Source organism: Eschrichtius robustus, chromosome 1 (assembly GCF_028021215.1).
Source record: "Eschrichtius robustus isolate mEscRob2 chromosome 1, mEscRob2.pri, whole genome shotgun sequence".
NCBI classification, from domain to species: domain Eukaryota; kingdom Metazoa; phylum Chordata; class Mammalia; order Artiodactyla; family Eschrichtiidae; genus Eschrichtius; species Eschrichtius robustus.
Window position 1 is genome coordinate 61,129,583 of NC_090824.1, and position 24,177 is coordinate 61,153,759.

The window sequence follows — 24,177 nt, forward strand, 5'->3', positions numbered from 1 at the left end:
CAAGCAGTGCTAAATGAGTGCAAACCCAGACATTTTAGGAATTTTAGGAAAACTCACAGCAGATATCCTGCTATTGATTAGTAAATAACATCTTCTGAGTGTCATAAAGATCACAGATTTGAAAGAGGAAACAGGTCCTCTGCAAAGACACTAGTGAATATTCTGAGGCATTTCCCAGAATGAGGAAGCATCAAGAAATTATTTCTGAAATCGCTAGAAATAATATCTGAACTGTAGTCACATAAAGCCACCAACCAATAATTTAGAATAAAAATTATACTTACCCTAGAACTTCTCCTACACTGATTTAAAGTAATGACACTTTCCTTGCTTTCAGATGTAAATTTCTCAAATAAAATTCTGCTTGCTTGCACACTCTGTGATAAAAAAAAGATAACAGTTTTAAGCTATATAGTGGAATACTTTTAAAAGCCTATGATTACTGTTGCTTCATAGTATAACATTATTACCAAAAGAGCAATATACAGGAAAGGTAGAATTCTAGAAAACACCAGAGATGCATCAAAGTCTGGCTGCAGACTAAGTATTTGGCCAAAACCCACAGTTTGGCTTTGGCATTGGACTTTAGCCAAATAGATACTTCTACATTATTTCTGACATCCCTGGTCTTAGGAGAAATCAATGACCCTGTGACCTCATAGGTTGGCATTGAATCTCTTTAGTATATCAACATCAGTATTATGAACAAAACATATCATTTGGAGTTATTGTAAATATGCAACTATTCACTGACAAATAAAGGTAAGCATTCTAAATATTAATTGGAATGAAAATTGCCTTAAATGCTTTATACTTTTAACTCAGTCAATTAAATTATATAAATATTTATTGTTGTAAGGATGACTTGCTGCAATAATTATGATTATTATTAAATGTGCTACTTCTCTATCTTGTAATCAGAGATTTGGATATATAGAAACAACTACAAGACCTAAGTTTCATAGCCCGGTGGATACATGATGAATAAAATCCTTCTACTGCTTTGTTTGCTGAAATTTTTAGGTCTCAACTAACATTTCAAAAATTTTAAATATTTATTCAATAGAAAATCAACTTTTAAAAGTATCACGTAGGGACCTCCCTGGCAATCCATGTGTTAAGACTCAGCACTCCCAATGCAGGGGGCCTGGGTTCAATCCCTGGTGGGAGAACTAAGATCTCACATACCGCAACTAAGCCCGTGCACTGCAACTAGAGAAGCCCGCGCGCCACAGAGCCTGCATGCCGCGACAAAGACCCAGTGCAGCCAAAAAAATAAATGAATAAATAAATTTTTAAAAAGAGTATCACACAGTTATCACTGAGAATGGAACAGATATGCAGAAGGCTATGGGTAATTTAGGAATCACCAACATTGAATTTTTGTTCATCCTCTCTGTTGTATTTATGGAAAGTAGTTATAGCACAATGTAAGGTAAGAGAATTACTGGACATTGCAGAAAGATACCTGGTCACTTTCATCATTATTCTTCAAAGACAAACTATGTGACACACAAGAGATTTTGGAACTATTTTGTCATATGCTTGCACAAAATATTCAAATATGATGGAATAGCAGCTATTACATACTTAAAACAATACTTTTAACAGTAACAAGGACAAAAATTTTAACACTGCACTTTATAGATATCAGAAAAGCAGAACCTACTAACAATCAATGATTGCTTTTTAAAAAGAGAATGTGGAAGGAGACCTTCAAGATGGCGAAGGAGTAAGACGTGGAGATCACCCTCCTCCCCACAAATACATCAGAAATACATCTACAAGTGGAACACCTACTACAGAACACCTACTGAACGCTGGCAGAAGACCTCAGACTTCCCAAAACCCGGGTGGCTGACAGGATCTTGGTGCTCCGGCCGGGTGTCAGGCCTGTGCCTCTGAGGTGGGAGAGCTGAGTTCAGGACATTGCTCCACCAGAGACCTCCCGGCTCCACATAATATCAAATGGCAAAAGCTCTCCCAGAGATCTCCATCTCAACGCTAAGACCCAGCTCCACTCAACTGTCTCCAGCACTGTAGCATCAGCAAGCTAAAGTGTTGGATCCCCTAGGCCAAACAACTAGCAAGACAGGAACACAACCCCACTCGTTAGCATAAAGGTTGCCTAAAATCATAATAAGGTAACAGAAACCCTAAAACGCACCACCAGATGCAGTCCTGCCCACCAGAAAGACAAGATCCAGCCTCATCCACCAGAACACAGGCACCAGTCCCCTCCACCAGGAAGCATACAAAACCCACTGACCAACCTTAGCCACTGGGCGCAGACACCAAAAGCAACAGGAAGTACGAAACTGCAACCTGCGAAAAGGAGACCCCAAACACAGTGGGTTAAGCAAAATGAGAACACAGAGAAACACACAGCAGATGAAGGAGCAAGATAAAAACCCACCAGACCAAACAAATGAAGACGAAATAGGCAGTCTACCTGAAAAAGAATTCAGAATAATGATAGTAAAGATAGCCAAAGTCTTCGAAACAGAATGGAGAAAATACAAGAAATGTTTAACAAGGACCTAGAAGAACTAAAGCGCAAAGGAACAATGATGAATAACACAACAAATGAAATTTAAAACTCTCTAGAAGGAATCAATAGCAGAATAACTGAGGCAGAAGAACGGAAAAGTGACCTAGAAGATAAAATACTGGAAATAACTACTGCCGAGCGGAATAAAGAAAAAAGATTGAAAAGAATTGAGGACAATCTCAGAAGCCTCTGGGACAACATTAAATGCACCAATATTCGAATTACAGGAGTCCCAGAAGAAGAAGACAAAAAGAAAGGGACTGAGAAAATATTTGAAGAGATTATAGTTGAAAACTACCTTAATAAGGGAAAGGAAAGTCAGTCAAGTTCAGGAAGTGCAGAGAGTCCCATAGAGGATAAATCCAAGGAGAAACATGCCAAGACACATATTAATCAAACTATCAAAAATTAAATACAAAGGAAAAATATTAAAAGCAGCGAGGGAAAAACAACAAATAACATACAAGGGAATCCCCATAAGGTTAACAGCTGATCTTTCAGCAGAAACTCTGCAAGCCAGAAAGGAGTGACAGGACATATTTAAAGGGATGAAAGGGAAAAACCTACAACCAAGATTACTCTACACAGCAAGGATCTCATTCAGATTCGATGGAGAAATTAGAACCTTTACAGACAAGCAAAAGCTAAGAGAATTCAGCACCACCAAACCAGCTTTACAACAAATGCTAAAGGAACTTCTCTAGGCAGGAAACACAAGAGAAGGGAAGGACCTACAATAACAAACCCAAAACAATTAAGAAAATGGTAACAGGAACATACATATTGATAACTACCTTAAATGTAAATGGACTAAATGCTCCAACCAAAAGACATAGGCTGGCTGAATGGATACAAAAACAAGACCTGTATATATGCTGTCTACAAGAGACCCATTTCAGACCTAGGGACACATACAGACCGAAAGTGAGGGGATGGAAAAAGATATTCCATGTAAATGGAAATCAAAAGAAAGCTGAAGTAGCAATTCTCATTTCAGACAAAATAGACTTTAAAATAAAGACTATTACAAGAGACAAAGACGGACACTACATAATGATCAAGGGATCAATCGAAGAAGAAGATATAAAAATTGTAAATATTTATGCACCCAACATAGGAGCAACTCAATACATAAGGCAAATTCTAACAGCCATAAAGGGGGAAATCGACAGTAACACAATCATACTAGGGGACTTTAACACCCCACTTTCACCAATGCACAGATCATCCAAAATGAAAATATATAAGGAAACACAAGCTTTAAATGATACATTAAACAAGATGGACTTAATTGATATTTATAAGACGTTCCATCCAAAAACAACAGAATACACTTTCTTCTCAAGTGCTCATGGAACATTTTCCAGGAGAGATCATATCATGGGTCACAAATCAAGCCTTGGTAAATTTAAGAAAATTGAAATCATGTCAAGTATCTTTTCCGATCACAACGCTATGAGACTAGACAACAATTACAGGGAAAAAATCTGTAAAAAATATACAAACACATGCAGTTAAACAATACGCTACTAAATAACCAAGATATCACTGAAGAAATCAAAGGGAAGTCAAAAAATACCTAGAAAAAAATGACAATGAAAACATGATGACCCAAAACCTATGGGATGCAGCAAAAGCAGTTCTAAGAGGGAAGTTTATAGCAATACAAGCCTACCTCAAGAAACAGGAAACATCTCGAATAAACAACCTAACCTTGCACCTAAAGCAATTAGAGAAAGAAGAACAAAAAAACCCCAAAGTTAGCAGAAGGAAAGAAATCATAAAAATAAGATCAGAAATAAAGGAAAAAGAAATGAAGGAAACAATAGCAAAGATCAATAAAACTAAAAGCTGGCTCTTTGAGAAGATAAACAAAATTGACAAAGAATTAGCCAGATTCATCAAGAAAAAAAGGAAGAAGACTCAAATCAATAGAATTAGAAATGAAAAAAGAGAAGTAACAACTGACACTGAAGAAATACAAAGGATCATGAGAGATTACTACAAGAAACTATATGCCAATAAAATGGACAAACTGGAAGAAATGGACAAATTCTTAGAAAAGCACAACCTTCCGAGACTGAACCAGCAAGAAATAGAAAATATAAACAGACCAATCACAAGAACTGAAATTGAAACTGTGATTGAAAATCTTCCAACAAACAAAAGCCCAGGACCTGATGGCTTCACAGGCGAATTCTATCAAACATTTACACAAGAGCTAACACCTATCCTTCTCAAACTCTTCCAAAATATAACAGAGGGAGGAACACTCCAAAACTCATTCTGTGAGGCCACTATCACCCTGATACCGAAACCAGACAAAGAGTTCACAAAGAATGAAAACTACAGGCCAATAACAATGATGAACATAGATGAAAAAATCCTCAACAAAATACTAGCAGACAGCATCCAGCAGAACATTACAAGGATCATACACCATGAACAAGTGGAGTTTACCCCAGGAATGCAAGGATTCTTCAATATATGCAAATCAATCAATGTGATACACCATATTAACAAACTGAAGGATAAAAACCACATGATAATCTCAATAGATACAGAAAAAGCTTTCAACAAAATTCAACACCCATTTATGATAAAAATCCACCAGAAAGTAGGCATAGAGGGAACTTACCTCAACTTAATAAAGGCCATATATGACAAACCCACAGCCAACATCGTTCTCAATGGTGAAAAACTGAAACCATTTCCTCTAACATCAGGAACAAGACAAGGTTGTCCACTCTCACCACTATTACTCAACATAGTTTTGGAAGTTTTGGCCACAGCAATCAGAGAAGAAAAAGAAATAAAAGGAATCCAAATTGGAAAAGAAGAAGTAAAACTGTCACTGTTTGCAGATGGCATGATACTCTTCATGGAGAATCCTAAAGATGCTACCAGAAAACTACTAGAGCTAATCAATGAATTTGGTAAAGTAGCAGGATACAAAATTAATGCACAGAAATCTCTTGCATTCCTATACACCAATGATGAAAAATCTGAAAGAGAAATGAAGGAAATACTCCCATTTACCATTGCAACAAAAAGAATAAAATACCTAGGAATAAACCCACCTAAGGAGACAAAAGACCTGTATGCAGAAAACTATAAGACACTGATGAAAGAAATTAAAGATGATACAAACAGATGGAGAGATATACCATGTTCTTGGATTGGAAGAATCAACATTGTGAAAACGACTATACTACCCAAAGCAATCTACAGATTCAATGCAATCCCTATCAAACTACCAATGGCATTTTTCACAGAACTAGAACAAAAAATTTCACAATTTGTATGGAAACACAAGAGACCCCGAATAGCCAAAGCAATCTTGAGAAAGAAAAAAGGAGCTGGAGGAATCAGGCTCCCGGACTTCAGACTATACTACAAAGCTACAGTAATCAAGACAGTATGGCACTGGCACAAAAACAGAAATATAGATCAATGGAACCAGATAGAAAGCCCAGAGATAAACCCACACACATATGGTCACCTTATTTTTGATAACGGAAGCAAGAATATACAATACAGCCTCCTCAATAAGTGGTGCTGGGAAAACTGGACAGCTACATGTAAAAGAATGAAATTAGAACACTCCCTAACACCATACACAAAAATAAACTCAAAATGGATTAAAGACTTAAATGTAAGGCCAGACACTATAAAACTCTTAGAGGAAAACATAGGCAGAACACTCTGTGACATAAATCACAGCAAGATCCTTTCTGACCCACCTCCTAGAGAAATGGAAATAAAAACAAAAATAAACAAATGGGCCCTAATGAAACTTAAAAGCTTTTGCACAGCAAAGGAAAACATAAACAAGACGAAAAGACAACCCTCAGAATGGGAGAAAATATTTGCAAATGAAGCAACTGACAAAGGATTAATCTCCAAGATTTACAAGCAGCTCATGCAGCTCAATATCAAAAAACAAACAACCAAATCCAAAAACGGGCAGAAGACTTAAATAGACATTTCTCCAAAGAAGATATACAGATTGCCAACAAACACATGAAAGAATGCTCAACATCACTAATCATTAGAGAAATGCAACTCAAAACTACAATGAAGTATCACCTCACACCAGTCAGAATGGCCATCATCAAAAAATCAACAAACAATAAATGCTGGAGAGGGTGTGGAGAAAAGGGAACCCATGAGAACGTAATCGGAATGTAAATTGATACAGCCACTATGGAGAACAGTATGGAAATTCCTTAAAAAACTAAAAATAGAACTATAATACGACCCAGCAATCTCACTACTGGGCATATACCCTGAGAAAACCATAATTCAAAAAGAGTCGTGTACCACAATGTTCTTTGCAGCACTATTTACAATAGCCAGGACATGGAAGCAACCAAAGAGTCCATCGACAGATGAACTGATAAAGAAGATGTGGCACATATATACAATGGAATATTACTCAGCCATATAAAGAAACGAAATTGAGTTATTTGTAGTGAGGTGGATGGACCTAGAGTCTGTCATACAGAGTGAAGTAAGTCAGAAAGAGAAAAACAAATACCGTATGCTAACACATATATATGGAATCTAAAAAAAAAAATAGTTCTGAAGAACCTAGCGGCAGGACAGGAATAATGATGGAGACGTAGAGAATGAACTTGAGGACAAGGGGAGGGGGAAGGGTAAGCTGGGATGAAGTGAGAGAGTGGCATGTACTTATATATATTACCAAATGTAAAATAGATAGCTAGTGGGAAGCAGCCACATAGCACAGGGAAATCAGCTCGGTGCTCTGTGACCACCTAGAGGGGTGGGATAGAGAGGGTGGGAGGGAGACATAACAGGGAGGAGATATGGGGATATATGTATATGTATAGCTGATTCACTTGTTATAAAGCAGAAAGTAACACACCATTTTAAATCAATTATACGCCAATAAACACGTTAAGAAAAAAAAAAAAAAGAGAATGTGGTTCATATCTTGGAACCTGTCAGGATATGGCCCAGGGCAATTACAGCATTGCTTACCTGATACATGATGTAAAAATTCTCCTCCTCTACTACAGGGATATTGCTAAAATTAGTATGCATGTAATAAAAGCTGGGATGCAGATGGAAATGGAAACAGTTTTGCTACCTTAAAAGTCGGTTATGACTTCTGCTTCTAATTATGGCATGCTAGGTACTTCTGCTGAGAACAACTAATAAAGTGTGTATTATGTCAAAGATAATCTTCAAAGCACCAAAAAGCTAACAAGATGATGAAGAAATACTGAGCAAAAATATAGGAAAAAGCAAAAACCTGAAAATGTAAACCCAGTTTTCAAAGATGATTTTGTTTGCAAGATGTTTGCCAAAACTGTTGCCAAGCTGAGCTGCATATCTGCAACTTTTGATGGTAAGGATGACAGAAATCCACTCCCAGATTCTCCCTGAGGTATGGAAACTGATTTTATATATATATAATATACAAGTATACAAGGCTACAGGGATACTACAGGGCTATACCCTCAGATTAAGAGTGAATGGAAGTAAATCAACATTTGTGTATACTTTCAGCCTAGGCTCTGTCACAAGGTGTTCATAGAAACTCAAGTCTCAACCTTAAATTTAGGTTGAGTGGTACAGATCTCAGGTTCTGAAAAAAATTTTTTTCTCTAGAGGAGGAACTGCCATTTCAGGTCTCAAATATTTACTAAAAATAATGTTTTAAATACAATGATAAACATTTAAAGACAGACAGGTACACAAAGAAAACACCAGAACATAATAGGTTTGGAGGAAATATATAAATTCTAAAAAGAAAAATACAAAACCAAATTTAAAAATACAGAGAACAAGTTTAACAATATATTAGACATAACTGAAGAAAGAATTTATGAACCTGAACTAAAGACAGATCAGAAGAAATTGTCCAGGATCCAGTTTCAAGAGAAAAAAAAGTAGCTAATACATGTGATTAAAGTCCCAGAAAATGAAAGAGAGAATGGACAGAGGCAAAATATGAAGAAATAGTGACTAAAAATTTTACATAGCTGATGAAAGACATCAAACCACAGATTCAAAAATCCCAATTATTCCTCAATACAATAAATAAGAAGAAATCTACAACTAGACACATCATACTGAAACTGTATGGAAGAAAAGAGAATAACTTAAAAGTAAAAAGTTGGGGGGGGGATGCAGAGAATTGATTATCTTCAAAGGATTCATACTTAAGACTCAATTCTCAACAGCCATAGTGAACACCAGAATATTGTGAAACATCATTAGTGTGCTAAAAGTAAATATTTGCAATAGTATTATCCCCAAGTAAAATATCCCACAAGCATGAATATAAAGACATTTGAAACAAAGAAATAACAGGATTTTACCACTTCCCTTAAAGCAAGTTCTAAAAGATATACTTTAGCAGAGGGCAAAATGATTCCAGACAGGATGGTCTGAGATGCTCAAAAAATGGAAAGGTTCATTGTTATAGTATAATGTTATGTAAGTAATTTAGTGTTGTAAGCAAAAGTGAATAGATGAAAACTTGTGTTAAAAAATAATTTTTGCCCCCAAAAAATTAAAAAATAGAAAGGAAAAGAGACGGAGATAAATACATGGGTAAAACATAAGGAATATTGCATGAAATGATAAGAATAATGTCTTTGGAATTTTAAAAGATAAGGATCTAAAAATGTATCAGAGTTAGAGCATATTAAATCAAAAAGGAGTAAATGGAATAAAAGGTTTAAAGTCATTGTAGTTTCCTGGAAGAGTATAAAGGTATTGATTAATATTAGATATTGAGGGACTTCCCTGGTCTAGTGGTTAAGACTCCACGGTTCCACTGCAGGGAGCGCAAGTTCGATCCCTGGTTGGGGAATTAAGATCCCACATGCTGCATGGTGCAGCCAAAAATTTAAAAAACAAACAAACAAAAAAAACATTAGCTACTGATAAGTTAAACATATATATTCTACGGAAACCATCATAGGAATAAGAAACAATATATATAACTTCCAAAGTAGGCATGATAAAACACTATTTACCCAAATATTTAAAAATTGAAAATAAGGGCAGAAGACCTTAATAGACATTTCTCCAAAGAAGACATACAGATGTCCAGCAGGCACATGAAAAGATGCTCAGCATCACTAATTATTAGAGAAATGCAAATCAAAACTATAGTGAGGTACCACCTCACACCGGTCAGAACGGCCATCATTAAAAAGTCTACAAATAACAAATGTTGGAGAGGGTGTGAAGAAAAGGTAACCCTCCTACACTGTTGGCAGGAATGTAAGTTGGTGCAGCCATTATGGAAAACATTACAGTACGGAGGTTCCTCAGAAAACTAAAAATAGAATTACCATATGATCCAGCAATCCCACTCCTGGGCATATACCCAGACAAAACTATAATTTAAAAAGATACATGCACCCCTGTGTTCATAGCAGCACTATTCACAATAGCCAAACATGGACACAACCTAAATGTCCATCGACAGATGAATGAATAAAGAAGATGTGGTACATATACACAATGGAATACTACTCAGCCATAAAAAAGAATGAAATAATGCCATTTGCAGCAACATGGATGCAGCTAGAGACTATCATACTAAGTGGAGTAAGTCAGAAAGAGAAAGACAAATACCATATGATACCACTTATATGTGGATTCTAAAATATGGCACAAATGAACGTATCTACAAAACAGAAACAGACTCACAGACATAGAGAACAGACTCGTGGTTGCCAAGGGGGAGGGTGGTAGAGGAGGGAAGGACTGGGAGTGTGGGATGAGCAGATGTAAACTACATATATAGGATGGATAAACAACAAGGTCCTACTGTACAGCACAGGGAACTATATTCAGTATCCTGTGATAAACCATAATGGAAAAGAATTTTTTAAATGTCTGTATGTGTGTAACTGAGTCACTTTGCTGCACAGCAGAGATTGGCACAACATTGTAAATCAACTCTACTTCAATAAAAAAAAAATAAATAAAAATTAAAAAAAATTAAATCAGAATATATTATATGCAGACCACTGACATTTTTTTAAAAGGAATAATAAAAAAGATAAATTTAAGATAGGAAATAAAAGGAGAATATAAAACAAACAAAAGGCAGCATCTATGAAAAACAAAAATCAAATGGCAGGATAAAACAAAAAATATCAGTAATCATAATGTATATAAACAGGTAAAATTTGCTTTTAAAAGAAATGAGACAGATCTTTGTATCTAAATATCATTTCCCATTCAAAGAAACCAAGAATCTTTGAACAAAGGTCTGATTACAGTTCTGGTGAATGGAAAGTGTTCTGGGCCCTCTTTTTGTACCAGAAAGTCCTGTTGGATCCTTTTCCTTGTGGTCATTGGATGTGAACAACCACCAGTACCAATTTACTTCTGGACTACCTTTCTAATGCATTACTCCATCATCACCAGTTCTAACCAACGCTTCTTATAATTGCTACAATTCCTACTTCTGTTCAGACAATTCTGCCTACTCTCAATTCCCTATATTCACACTTTTCTATATACAAAGACAGAAAAATACATGCTCATACTTTAGAAACACATACATGCTCATGCTTTATAAACACACAGTTTAGACAACATTGTACTCATATTGCAGACCCCCCTATTGTGTCAGTTCATTTAGAATCAGATGCTACCAGTGGAGGATAAAGAGAGAGGGAGCAACATGCAGGGGGAGCCTTCAGACCATGATGTAGATCTGACAACTGTGGAAGGGGAAAAGAGAGGAAGGACTCGGCAGGAAGAGCTTCAGATTATGGACCAGTTCTGAGAAAGAGTCAGCCAGGCAGATGGAAAGTCTCTGAGCCAAAGTGCCTGATAAAACAGTCCCACACTGAGCTGGAAAGGGTCAGCTTTAGAAAGCCTCTGTGCTCAGTCACTGGCTGGGAGCAGTCCAGAGGAAGAATGGCCCTGGAGTGAATGCCATGGTAGATCTACAGGACAGCAGCTGGAGGCTGGCCAAGTATGCTCTCCCATCAGATTCTCTGGAAGGAGATGTGAGCATCACATCTTTTTTTGTGAATGTCACACCTATTTACACAATTAATATTCACCAATCTTTTACATTAAGGAATCTTTTATATAATTTGTTATTAATCTTCTCTTTTTAGCTCATGGCATCTTTTCCCCAAAAAATATAATTATTATTTTCTTAAGTAAATGAAAAGTTTAGATTACACTTAAAAAAAGGAAGTGCAAATATACACAATAATCTTCTAATTTAAATTACACATACACTTTGGCCAGGAATTCCAAATAGAAAAATACACATATGTATGCAAAGGTACGTGCAAGTATGCTTTAAGAGAAAAAAAATCAAGATGCAGAACGATATAGATTACCTTATTCCACATGTGTAAAAACATTAATCTGCACAAACCTGCATGACATAAATAAAAATGAAAATGTTCGAATAGATACACACATTGCATTTGACAATGGTTGATTTCAGGGAGAAGAGAACTGGGGAGGACACCATTCAAGGTGGGGAGTGCTCTTTATGCCATACACATCTTTGTATTTGTATTTTTTCTACTACTTGTGCAAGTTCTTAAGTAATTTTAATAGGTCTTACCACTCTGAAAACAGCACAGACAATAATATTGCTAAAGAAAATAATGGTTTAACAAAAGACAAACTAGAAAAAAAATTTTGAAAAGAAACCACAAAATAAAATAATGTTAGTAAGACCAAATTAACCACATGCCACTTATATGGTTCATATAAAACAAAACAAACAACAAAGAGATGATTAAAATGAAAATATTCCTGAACACAAACAGATAATAACACAGGGCTGGCCATATTAGAGTAGGATTGCAGCATTAAATAGGCCAAAGTAGGTCATTCAAAACTGGTTAAGAGACAGAATTCATAAGAAAGATAAAACATTGCCAAATTCATAATAAAGATAAACAGCTTCTACTCACATAAAGTAAAAGCTATTAGTAACATATGGAGAAATGGACAAAACACAGGTGCATTGAAAACCCCAAAAAGTAGTTTTTAGAAGAAGAACTATGTCACAGAAGAATGGAATAATAGAACAATATAACAGCTATACCTATTATTAACTGAGCACTTACCATTCATCAGGTAATACACTATATAGTCTTTTATTAAATCCCCAGAACACCCACATTACATACAAAACTCTGAGACTTCAAGAAGTTAAGATACTTATGAAAACAAAGTTAAGATACTTAAGAAAAACTTATGATTACCAAAGAGGAAAGCGGGGAGAGATAAATTGGAAATTTGGAATTAACAGATACATACTACTATATATAAAATATTACAGATAAACAACAAGGACCTACTGTATAGCATAGGGAACTATATTCAATATCTTGTAATAACCTATAATGGAAAAGAATCTGGAAAAGAAAATACATATATACACACATACATATATATATATGTATAACTGAATCACTTTGCTGTACACCTGAAACATGGTAAATCAACTATACTTCAATAAAAAAATAAAAATTTTTAAAAAGAAGAAGTTAAAATACTAATACAAGGGTATCCAGAAAACAAGTGGGATTCAAATCCAAGACTGTCTGATTACAAAGCCTGCACCCCGCTTAGTGCCGCTACAATATAAAAGTCACTGCATATAATAGCATTGAATTAGTATTGTAGACACTATTGGAATATCTAGTAAACCACAAAGCAAATATCAATAAATTCCAAGAAACTGTTACTCTAAAGAACATATTTTCTTATGTTAATAAGGATAAACAATAAAACTTAAACAAAATAATTTCAAGTTAAAAAAACACTTTCCCACATAAGTTGTGTATCAAAAAGATAAAGAAAGCTGCAATAGAAATTATTTAGAAAATAAATGAACACACCATAAATAAAAAATATATGAAATAAGGTCAAAATACTTATGTTTGTTAAAAATATGAAAGGTAAAGAGATTAAATTTTCAACAAGAAATTAGGAAAACACCCAAATAGAGATGTCAACCTTCTGTAGAAGCAGGAAACCAATAACCAAAACATTTTCAAAAAGAGAAGCAACAAAAACTCAGAGGGGCAAAAACTGAATTTATAACTAATCCAAAAGTTTTCTGGTCAAATATGGTAGGTTGGACTCATTTGTTTTTCTGGCTAACTGGTCATGATATCTAATAGCTAGGGAATCATACACCATAAACCTTGCTAAAAAAATTAAAGAGATGGTTTTACACTAGTGTGGGTATAGTAATTTGACAAGTAGAGAATAAAGCACTTGTAATTGAAAATAAATGAGAAAAGACAAAAAAAAATACTAATTTCTAGAAAATTCATTCTAGGAAAGAAAAAAATTCCCCAAATATCATTAGAAATGGGAAAGAAAACAATGCAACTTTAGCAATGGAGATTAAAACTAAAGAGAGAATATATACAAACTCTGCATATAAGCTTATAAATTTCAATTGAATAAATGGCTTTCTGTAAGAATATGTTACCAATTGACTTGAGGAAAAATATTAAACATGAATAGCCCAAGAATTAGAAAATAAAAAGTTTTAATTGTCAAAAAATTACCTTCCCAAACAGTTCAAATGTTTCTAGACAGTGAATCCTTCCACATTTTCAAGGTTATTCCTATGCTATTTGAATTCCAGAATATTAAAAAAGAAGAAATGTTACCCAATTAACTTTATAAAGCAAGAATAACCTTGATAACAGAGTCCAACAAAAAAAATACACTAAATACATATTTCACTCATGAGTGTATATTTTTAAAAAACAATAAAATATTGCCTAACAGAATTCAATATAATATTTAAAAATAATACGTCATAATCAAGTAATGCAAGGAATGTAAAGATGTTTCAATATCAACAATGATGTTGATGACCATTTCAAACAAGGGCATATATGGACAGAATTTCTTTAATTTTATATCTGAATTTATTATGCTAATACCCTGGTATGCTTTCCCCATGATTAACTTTTTTGTCTTATTCTTTTCTGATATATGTGTTATCAGTAAGCTATCTAGGATCCTATGCAAATAAACTAATTCTAAATACCATTAAAAATGTATGCACCATGATGTTCATCACATAATTATTTTAAGAGGAAAATATAAGTAGGAAGAAGAAAAGGAGGGGAAAGGAGAAAAAAAGAAGAGGAGGAGGAAGAAAAAGAATTTTTAACAATGAAAGAAAATGGACCAGAAAGTGGGCAGTGATTGTCTTGAGGGAGAAAAATAACAGATGATTTTGGTTTCCTTCTCTTAATTTTTCTAATTTTTAAAATAAGCCATAAAACATAAAATGAGAGCAAGCAAACACTTTAAGGGAAGAAGAAAATAGATTAATAATTGTATTGGGTAGTTTTAAACTTTCTTAAACATTAACTAAAAATGCACTTTTAAAAGCAAATGAAAATATCATAAAGATCTTCTAAACAACCCAAGAAGCTTTATATCTTGTCAGTCAAATAAATGATTCATTCAGAAAGAAAAGAGAATATTCTTTTTGACTGGCTAAATTAACATGGATAAGTACAACATTTTTTTTTTTAGAAATATACGTATAAGTGTATGTGCATAAGTGTACACATAGTTAGGGGTTATGTGTGTATATATGTATACACATATAACACATACATATAAAAATTATTTATTTTGTATGTATAATTTCTATAGTGCCATCCAATCATTCAATTATGGCAATCTTTACCAACAATTTACATAACAACTGTCCAGTAAAATTTAATGTCATATCCAATTATACAGTCTAATTATTAAACAATACAGAAAAGTCATTCAGTATTTTACCTCATATTTTGGATATACTGTTTCCTTTATGACAGATACTGGAACAGAGAATTTGGGTGAAGTTAGATTCCAAAACAACTTGGTAAATCCTGGATAAGCAGACACCTTTGAAAATAACATAAAAGGCTATTAGAAATTAACAAATGATCCCTAGGGTAAATACCCAAGCTCCTATCAAAATTAGTTCTAGCTGCTGAGAAAATGAGGTGATTGGTTCCACAGTGTCTGCAAATCTGGGAAAAACAATTTATCATACCCATCAGATTAGCAAAAATATAGTCAGCAACTTCAAGTGATGCCAAGGATGTGGGAAATTAGTAGAACCACACTAGAGGCAAACTGGTTATTTCTAGTAAAATAGAAAATGTATATGCTGCATAATCCAATAATTTCACTTCCAGCTATATATTCTAAGGAAATTCTTCCACATATTCATGAAGTGATATGTACAAGGATGTTGATACAGTGTACGAAATAGCAAAAAACAAGGCCCAATTTAAATGTCGATTAATAGAGAAACAGATGAATAAAATGTGGTGTATTCATATAACTAAACACTGTAAAGCCATTCCAGCACAAAAATTACAAACCATAGTTGGATCTTAGAAGCATAGTATTAACAGTAAAATAAGTAACTTTTAGAAAGATACATACAAAATCATGTCATTTATATAAATGTACCTAGAACACACAGAACTATAGTATTTATTGTTTAGGGTCATAAGTACATATAATAAAGAATAAAATCACGGACTGGAAAAAAACTTAATTGTAACAATAACTGTCCTTGGGTAAAAAGGAAGAGAAATGGAATTAGGAAGAAGTACAAGAGGACTTAATTTGCTTTTTTTTTTTTTAAACATCTTTATTGAAGTATAATTGCCTTACAATGGTGTGTTAGCTTCTGCTTTATAACAAAGTGAATCAGTTATACATATACAATATGTTCCCATTTCTCTTCCCTCTTGCATCTCCCTCCCTCCCACCCTCCCCATCCCACCCCTCTAGGTGGTCACAAAGCACGGAGCTGATCTCCCTGTGCTATGCGGCTGCTTCCCACTAGTTATCTATTTTACATTTGGTAGTGTATATATGTCCATGACACTCTCTTACCCTGTCACATCTCACCCCACCCCCTCCCCATATCCTCAAGTCCATTCTCTAGTAGGTCTGTGTCTTTATTCCCGTCTTTAATTTGTTTTTAAAATGTCTTTTAAAAAATCTGAAACAAGTATGACAAAATATTACTTACAAATTTTTGATAACATGTACCCACGTGTTTGTTAGTTTGGTTTCTGTATTTATTTGTTTCTTTAAACTTTTTCAAATAAAATTTAATCAGGCATAGAGGAATTTTTAGGGAGGTGAAACTATGCTGCATGATACTAGAATTGTGGCTAAATGACATTCATTTCTCAAAACCATCGAACTTTACAGCACAAAGAGTGAGACAATGTATGCAAATTTTAAAAAAATCATTTAGGAGGTCAAGAGCAATCCCAGGATAGTAACCTTGGAAATGAGTAGGATATATAAGACTAAAGGCAAAAGAAACTGTATGTAGCACTACACTTTAGTTGATAAAGTTGTTTCCCACAGGAATACGGGTTAATAATTCTGATACTTATATATTGGAATTGAACAATTAAGTAAATGGATGGAGGATGGTGGGAGCCAGGAGTCACTCATTATAGGGAGTTTAAAGATAAGCAAGGGAGGAGGTTAGAATGATACATGCGGTCATGAATTAGAGTTGTAGACATCAGTATGAACTCATGCTTAGCTTAAGTTAGACAAAGATGGTTACATATATGACAATCCAAAACCTGTGGGATGCAGCAAAAGCAGTTTTAAGAGGGAAGTTTATAGCTATACAAGCCTACCTCAAGAAACAAGAAAAATCTCAAATAAACAATCTAACCTTACACCTAAAGGAACTAGAGAAAGAAGAACAAACAAAACCCAAAGTTAGCAGAAGGAAAGAAATCATAAACATCAGAGCAGAAATAAATGAAATAGAAACAAAGAAAACAATAGCAAAGATCAATAAAACTAAAAGCTGGTTCTTTGAGAAGATAAACAAAATTGATAAGCCATTAGCCAGACTCATCAAGAAAAAGAGGGAGAGGACTCAAATCAATAAAATTAGAAATGAAAAAGGAGAAGTTACAACAGACACCGCAGAAATACAAAGCATCCTAAGAGACTACTACAAGCAACTCTATGCCAACAAAATGGACAACCTGGAAGGAATGGACAAATTCTTAGAAAGGTATAACCTTCCAAGACTGAACCAGGAAGAAATAGAAAATATGAACAGACCAATCACAAGTAATGAAAGTGAAACTGTGAATAAAAATCTTCCAACAAACAAAAGCCCAGGACCTGATGGCTTCACAGGTGAATTCTATCAAACATTTAGAGAAGAGCTAACACCCACCCTTCTCAAACTCTTCCAAAAAACTGCAGAGGAAGGAACACTCCCAAACTCATTCTATGAGGCCACCATCACCCTGATACCAAAACCAAACAAAGACACTACAAAAAAAGAAAATTACAGACCAATATCACTGATGAATATAGATGCAAAAATCCTCAGCAAAATACTAGCACACAGAATCCAACAACACATTAAAAGGATCATACACCATGATCAAGTGGGATTCAACCCAGGGATGCAAGGATTCTTCAATATACGCAAATCAATCAATGGGATACACCATATTAACAAAATGAAGAATAAAAACCATATGATCATCTCAATACATGCAGAAAAAGCTTTTGACAAAATTCAACACCCATTTATGATAAAAACTCTCCAGAAAGTGGGCATAGAGGGAAACTACCTCAACATAATAAAGGCCATATACGACAAACCCACAGCAAACATCATTCTCAATGGTGAAAAACCGAAAGCATTTCCTCTAAGATCAGGAACAAGACAAGGATGTCCACTCTCACCACTATTATTCAACATAGTTGTGGAAGTCCTAGCCATGGCAATCAGAGAAGAAAAAGAAATAAAAGGAATACAAACTGGAAAAGAAGAAGTAAAACTGTAACTGTTTGCAGATGACATGATACTATACATAGAGAATCCTAAAAATGCCACCAGAAAACTACTAGAGCTAATCAATGCATCTGGTAAAGTTGCAGGATACAAAAGTAATGCACAGAAATCTCTTGCATTCCTATACACCAACAACGAAAGATCAGAAAGAGAAATTAAGGAAACACTCCCATTTACCATTGCAACAAAGAGAATAAAATACCTAGGAATAAACCTACCTAGGGAGACAAAAGACCTGTATGCAGAAAACTATAAGACACTGATGAAAGAAATTAAAGATGATACCAACAGATGGAGAGATATACCATGTTCTTGGATTGGAAGAATCAATATTGTGAAAATGACTATACTACCCAAAGCAATCTACAGATTCAATGCAATCCCTATCAAATTACCAATGGCATTTTTTACAGAACTAGAACAAAAAATTTCACAATTTGTATGGAGATACAAAAGACCTCGAAGAGCCAAAGCAGTCTTGAGGGGAAAAAATGGAGCTGGAAGAATCAGACTCCCTGACTTCAGACTATACTACAAAGCTACAGTAATCAAGACAATATGGTACTGGCACAAAAACAGAAACATAGATCAATGGAACAAGATAGAAAGCCCAGAGATAAACCCACACACCTATGGTCAACTAATCTATGACAAAGGAGACAAGGATATACAATGGAGACAAGACAGTCTCTTCAATAAGTGGTGCTGGGAAAACTGGACAGCTACATGTAAAAGAATGAAATTAGAACACTCCCTAACACCATACACAAAAATAAACTCAAAATGGATTCGAGACCTAAATGTAAGACCGGACACTATAAAACTCTTAGAGGAAAACACAGGAAGAACACTCTTTGACATAAATCACAGCAAGATCTTTTTTGATCCACCTCCTAGAGTAATGGAAATAAAAACAAAAATAAACAAATGGGACCTAATGAAACTTCAAAGCTTTTGCACAGCAAAGGAAACCATAAACAAGACGAAAAGACAACCGTCAGAATGGGAGAAAATATTTGCAAACGAATCAACGGACAAAGGATTAATCTCCAAAATATATAAACAGCTTATGAAGCTCAATATTAAAGAAACAACCCAATCCAAAAATGGGCAGAAAACCTAAATAGACATTTCTCCAAAGAAGACATACAGATGGCCAAGAAGCACATGAAAAGCTGCTCAACATCACTAATTATTAGAGAAATGCAAATCAAAACTACAGTGAGGTATCACCTCACACCAGTTAGAATGGGCATCATCAGAAAATCTACAAACAACAAATGCTGGAGAGGGTGTGAAGAAAAGGGAACCCTCTTGTACTGTTGGTGGGAATGTAAATTGATACAGCCACTATGGAGAACAGTATGGAGGTTCCTTAAAAAACTAAAAATAGAATTACCATATGACCCAGCAATCCCACTACTGGGCATATACCCAGAGAAAACCATAATTCAAAAAGACACATGCACCCTAATGTTCACTGCAGCACTATTTACAATAGCCAGGTCATGGAAGCAACCTAAATGCCCATCGACAGACGAATGGATAAAGAAGATGTGGTTCATATATACAATGGAATATTACTCAGCCATAAAAAGGAACAAAATTGAGTCATTTGTTGAGACATGGATGGATCTAGAGACTGTCATACAGAGTGAAGTAAGTCAGAAAGAGAAAAACAAATATCGTATATTAATGCATGTATGTGGAACCTAGAAAAATGGTACAGATGAACTGGTTTGCAGGGCAGAAGTTGAGACACAGATGTAGAGAACAAATGTATGGACACCAAGGGGGGAAAACCGCGGTGTGGTGGGGATGGTGGTGTCCTGAATTGGGCGATTGGGATTGACATGTATACACTGATGTGTATAAAATTGATGACTAATAAGAACCTGCTGTATAAAAAAATAAATAAAATAAAAATCAAAAATTAAAAAAAAGATGGTTACATATAGAAATATTATGTATATTTATTATATTTATTATGTGTATTATAATATGTGTATTTACAGGAAGGAGTTAGTATACAGACATATATTTGTGTGAGGTGAGAAGGCCTAGAAGCAACAAAACCCCAGCAGCAACAAGCACATCCCATGCTCTGATCGTAGTTTCTAATTACATTCTCCAATAAAGGAAACTGAGGCTTCCTGTAGAAATGGCTGACTCTATGGACTGGGGCAGGAAATATGCAAGATGAACCTGGAGCATCTGTACTACCAGTAATTAAGTGTTAAAAAAAAAAATCCCACAATGATGGGGTCTGTCAAAGGGACATAGGAGACAACTGAAGGAGCTCTCAATGACCAAAGCTCAAACAATTTTAGCAAAATAATAAAAATAATAATAAAGTAGTATTGGAATATAACTCAAAGTATAGCATAAACATCCATGAGTCATACCGATATAGGTAAATGATTGAATAAATAAATAAATGGGAAGAATAGACAAACATCCTGTCCAGATGAATTCAAATTAATCTTTATAGATACTCTGCTCTGAAGGAGGTGGAGCATAGCTCCACATTCCTTAAGTGTGGGCTGCACATAGTGACTTCTTTCCAGAGTACAGATGGAAAGGAGGCAAAAGAGAAACTTGACAATGAAGAAAACCTGGCAGACACTACCTCAGCCAGGTGATTAAAGTTAACATCAACAATGATAAGTCATATTGATAATATGTACTCTCAATATGATATGATGAAAATGGCACCTTACCTCAGTGGTCTTCCTCCCAAAATCACATAACACAATCAAATCAAAAAAACATCAGTCAATCCCAATTAGGGACAGTCTACAAAATACCTGACCAGTACATCCCCCAAACTGTCAAGGTCAACAAAAACAAGGAAAGTTTCAGAAACTGTCACAGCCAAGAGAAGCCTAAGGAGACATAACAACTAAATGTAATGTGGTATCCTGGAGGGGATCCTAGAACAGAAAATGGACATTACATTAAAACTTAGGAAATCTGAATGAAGTATGGACCTTAGTTAATAATAACATATAAATATCAGTTCACTGATTTTAACAAATCTACCATACTGCTCTAAGATGTATTGGTAGTTTCTTAGGGCTACTGTAGCAAATAACAATTCTGTGGCTTAAAACAACAGAAATTTATTCTCTCAGAGTTCTAGAAACAAGAAGTCCATCAAGGTGTCAAGAGGGCTATGCTCTCTCTGAATGCTATAGAGAATTCTTCTGTGCCTCTTCCTAGCTTCTAGTGGTTGCCAGCAACTCTTGGCATTCCTTGGCTTGCAGCGGCATCATTCCAATTTGCTTCCATCAGCTCAAGACGTTCTCCCCTGTGTGTCTGTGTGTTCACAGAGCATTCTCTTCTTATAAGGACACCAGTCATACTGGATTTAGGGCTTACCCTTGGGTTTAGGGCTTACCCTAAATCCAAGATGATCTCATTCCAAGATTCTTAATTACATCTGCAAAGACCCTATTTCCAAATAAGGTCACATTCACAGGTACCATGGGTTAGGACTTGGACATATCTTTTGGGGGCCACTATTAACCCACCATTATCATGTTAGTAATAGGGGAAACAGAGTGTGGGAAATCTACACACTGTCTTTGTAATTTTTCTGGAAGTCTAAGACTATTCTAAAAAATAAAGTTTACTATCAATAAAAAAATAATAATAAAACAAACAGTAAAAGAAAAATAATTTTAAAAAATAGTTGGAAGTGAAAAACTTAATCAGGCATTCACGACAAGATTTGAAGAAAATGTGGCAAGATTTTTTAAAATAATAGCTGTTTGAATCCATGGTATTATTGGTAATTATGTTTTCCTTAACTTTCATTGACTTTGAATAATATTTAATTGAACCAAGCACTTTCCCCAACAAGATTTGTCTTTCACCAGAAAAAAATGAGCTCAAATTATTTTAAAGCATCAACTTGCAAGCATTACTCTAGCATTAACTAGGAAACCTTAAGAGTGACCATCTCCTGGAGCATGGTTGCTATACAGACTTCTGACAGTAACATCCAAAGACCCAAACACAGTAAATAAAGATTCACAATTATAAGCTGATACTGAGTCTTCAGCACTTTTATTTCTAGTCAACTATTCTTTGATCACATTTCCTCTCTACCAACAGAGTATTTATTTAGAGAAAGGTAGATTTTGCAGTTGCCACGTTAATTTGTCCACCACAGAAATTCAAAATTGTTTCCATCTCACTCATCCTCTATTTGGTGGGCACACTGTATCACTTTATGCTGTATAGACCTAGAGCCAGGAATTCCTTGACAAAAGATGAATAAACTCTTCCAAAATCAGCTGACAATTCTTTTTCCAAAGATCACCTAGAAATTAAGATTTCAGATATTCAAATGATTATGTCACATACAATATGGTAAATCTTCCTTTGTAGTAGGTAGACTTTCAGCAGCTTAAGCATCCAGAATAAAATTATTCCCCTAGAAGAAAGCAGTATACAAGCCTCTAAGTGGGAAGAGAGGAAAATCTATCACTAAACAGCACTATTTTGCTCTCAAGGAAAAACACAGATGCACTTTCAGGAGAGAATGTGTCAAATTAAACTAGCAAAGAAACACTCATCATGGTAAACTGGTTTCCCCAGCAATGCTCAGAACTTTCTAAGAGGAAATCAGGAAAATGGTTAGAAACAGCCGGGTTGGTGGCTGCTAGAACTTGACAGGAGGGTAAAGATTGCACAGCAAACTGAATTACTTAACTATAAAGCAAGCTAGGTTAATTTAGTAAAACAGCACCTGCACAGCCCCTAAGGTTACTACATATATTACAACCCAATACAATAACTCATGTTCATACTGAAGACTCAATGTCAGAATATTATATTCACTAAGGGAGAGAGAAATGCAAATTAGCTTCAGGGGTAAGTTGAGCTTCATATAAATGAAATATAAGGATGAACAACAGTTTCTAAAATGTGGTCTGAGCTCTGGAGAGCCTCAAGACCTTTCAGGGGTCTTTTCAAGACCTTTCCACACTAAAAATACAAAGAGGTCATTTGCCTTTTTCACTGTGTTGAAATTTGCACTTTGTGTAAAAAAAAAAGTAAAATTGGTGGACCTTAGCGTGAATTAAGGCAGCAGGATCTTAAGAATACGCCCACAAAGCAGGAAAAAAACGTTCATTTTATTAAATCTCAACTTTCAAGTGAATATCTTTTTAATATTCAGTGTAACAAAATGATAAGTACACATGAAGTGCTTCTGTGGCCATAGTGCAGTGGGATGGTGGTTTTGAGGAAAAACATGTGTGTTATTGTTTGAGTTCTGAACTGAACTAGCCACCATTTTTACTTGAGAGGACAAATATTAAACTACCTTTATTCAGACTTCAGTTTGTGGTAAGCAGTTTCTTGAAAATGAGAAAATCAGTCATTTCAAATAAAATAATTGAGAGTATGTGTGTCAAGAGAAAAAATTTAAGCTTTTAGCAAAAATTAGAATTTTGGAAAAATTGTGTCCCTCACCATGAGCTTGCCAGGTTCCCAGTGCTAAAAGACTTTTCTGATAATATTAAAATTGAGATATTTTGACATTATATATTAGTGAAATGTGTCAACATTTGAAGATCTACATAACTTGATGAATAGTATTTTCTAAATGACCAATGCAAAATGTTACAAAATCATGCATGGGTAAAAGAGCCATTCAAAGTACAAAATGAGGCAATAGATTTTCATGTAATAAGGTATAAAAAAGTCATTGACATGGTTTCAGATTTCAATTGCAACAAAC

The 24,177-nt window shown here is 34.8% G+C and overlaps 1 protein-coding gene across 1 annotated transcript in view; it reads right to left on the reverse strand.

Moving 5' to 3' along the window:
- TTC6 (tetratricopeptide repeat domain 6) overlaps window positions 1–24,177 on the reverse strand; it is a 205,300-nt gene that overhangs the window by 78,393 nt on the left and 102,730 nt on the right. Inside the window, exons 7-8 of the mRNA XM_068532443.1 lie at window positions 15,356–15,460; window positions 285–377 (exon numbers count right to left, since the gene is read on the reverse strand). Coding sequence (XP_068388544.1) covers window positions 285–377; window positions 15,356–15,460 — 198 coding nt within the window. The remainder of the gene's footprint in view (window positions 1–284; window positions 378–15,355; window positions 15,461–24,177) is intronic.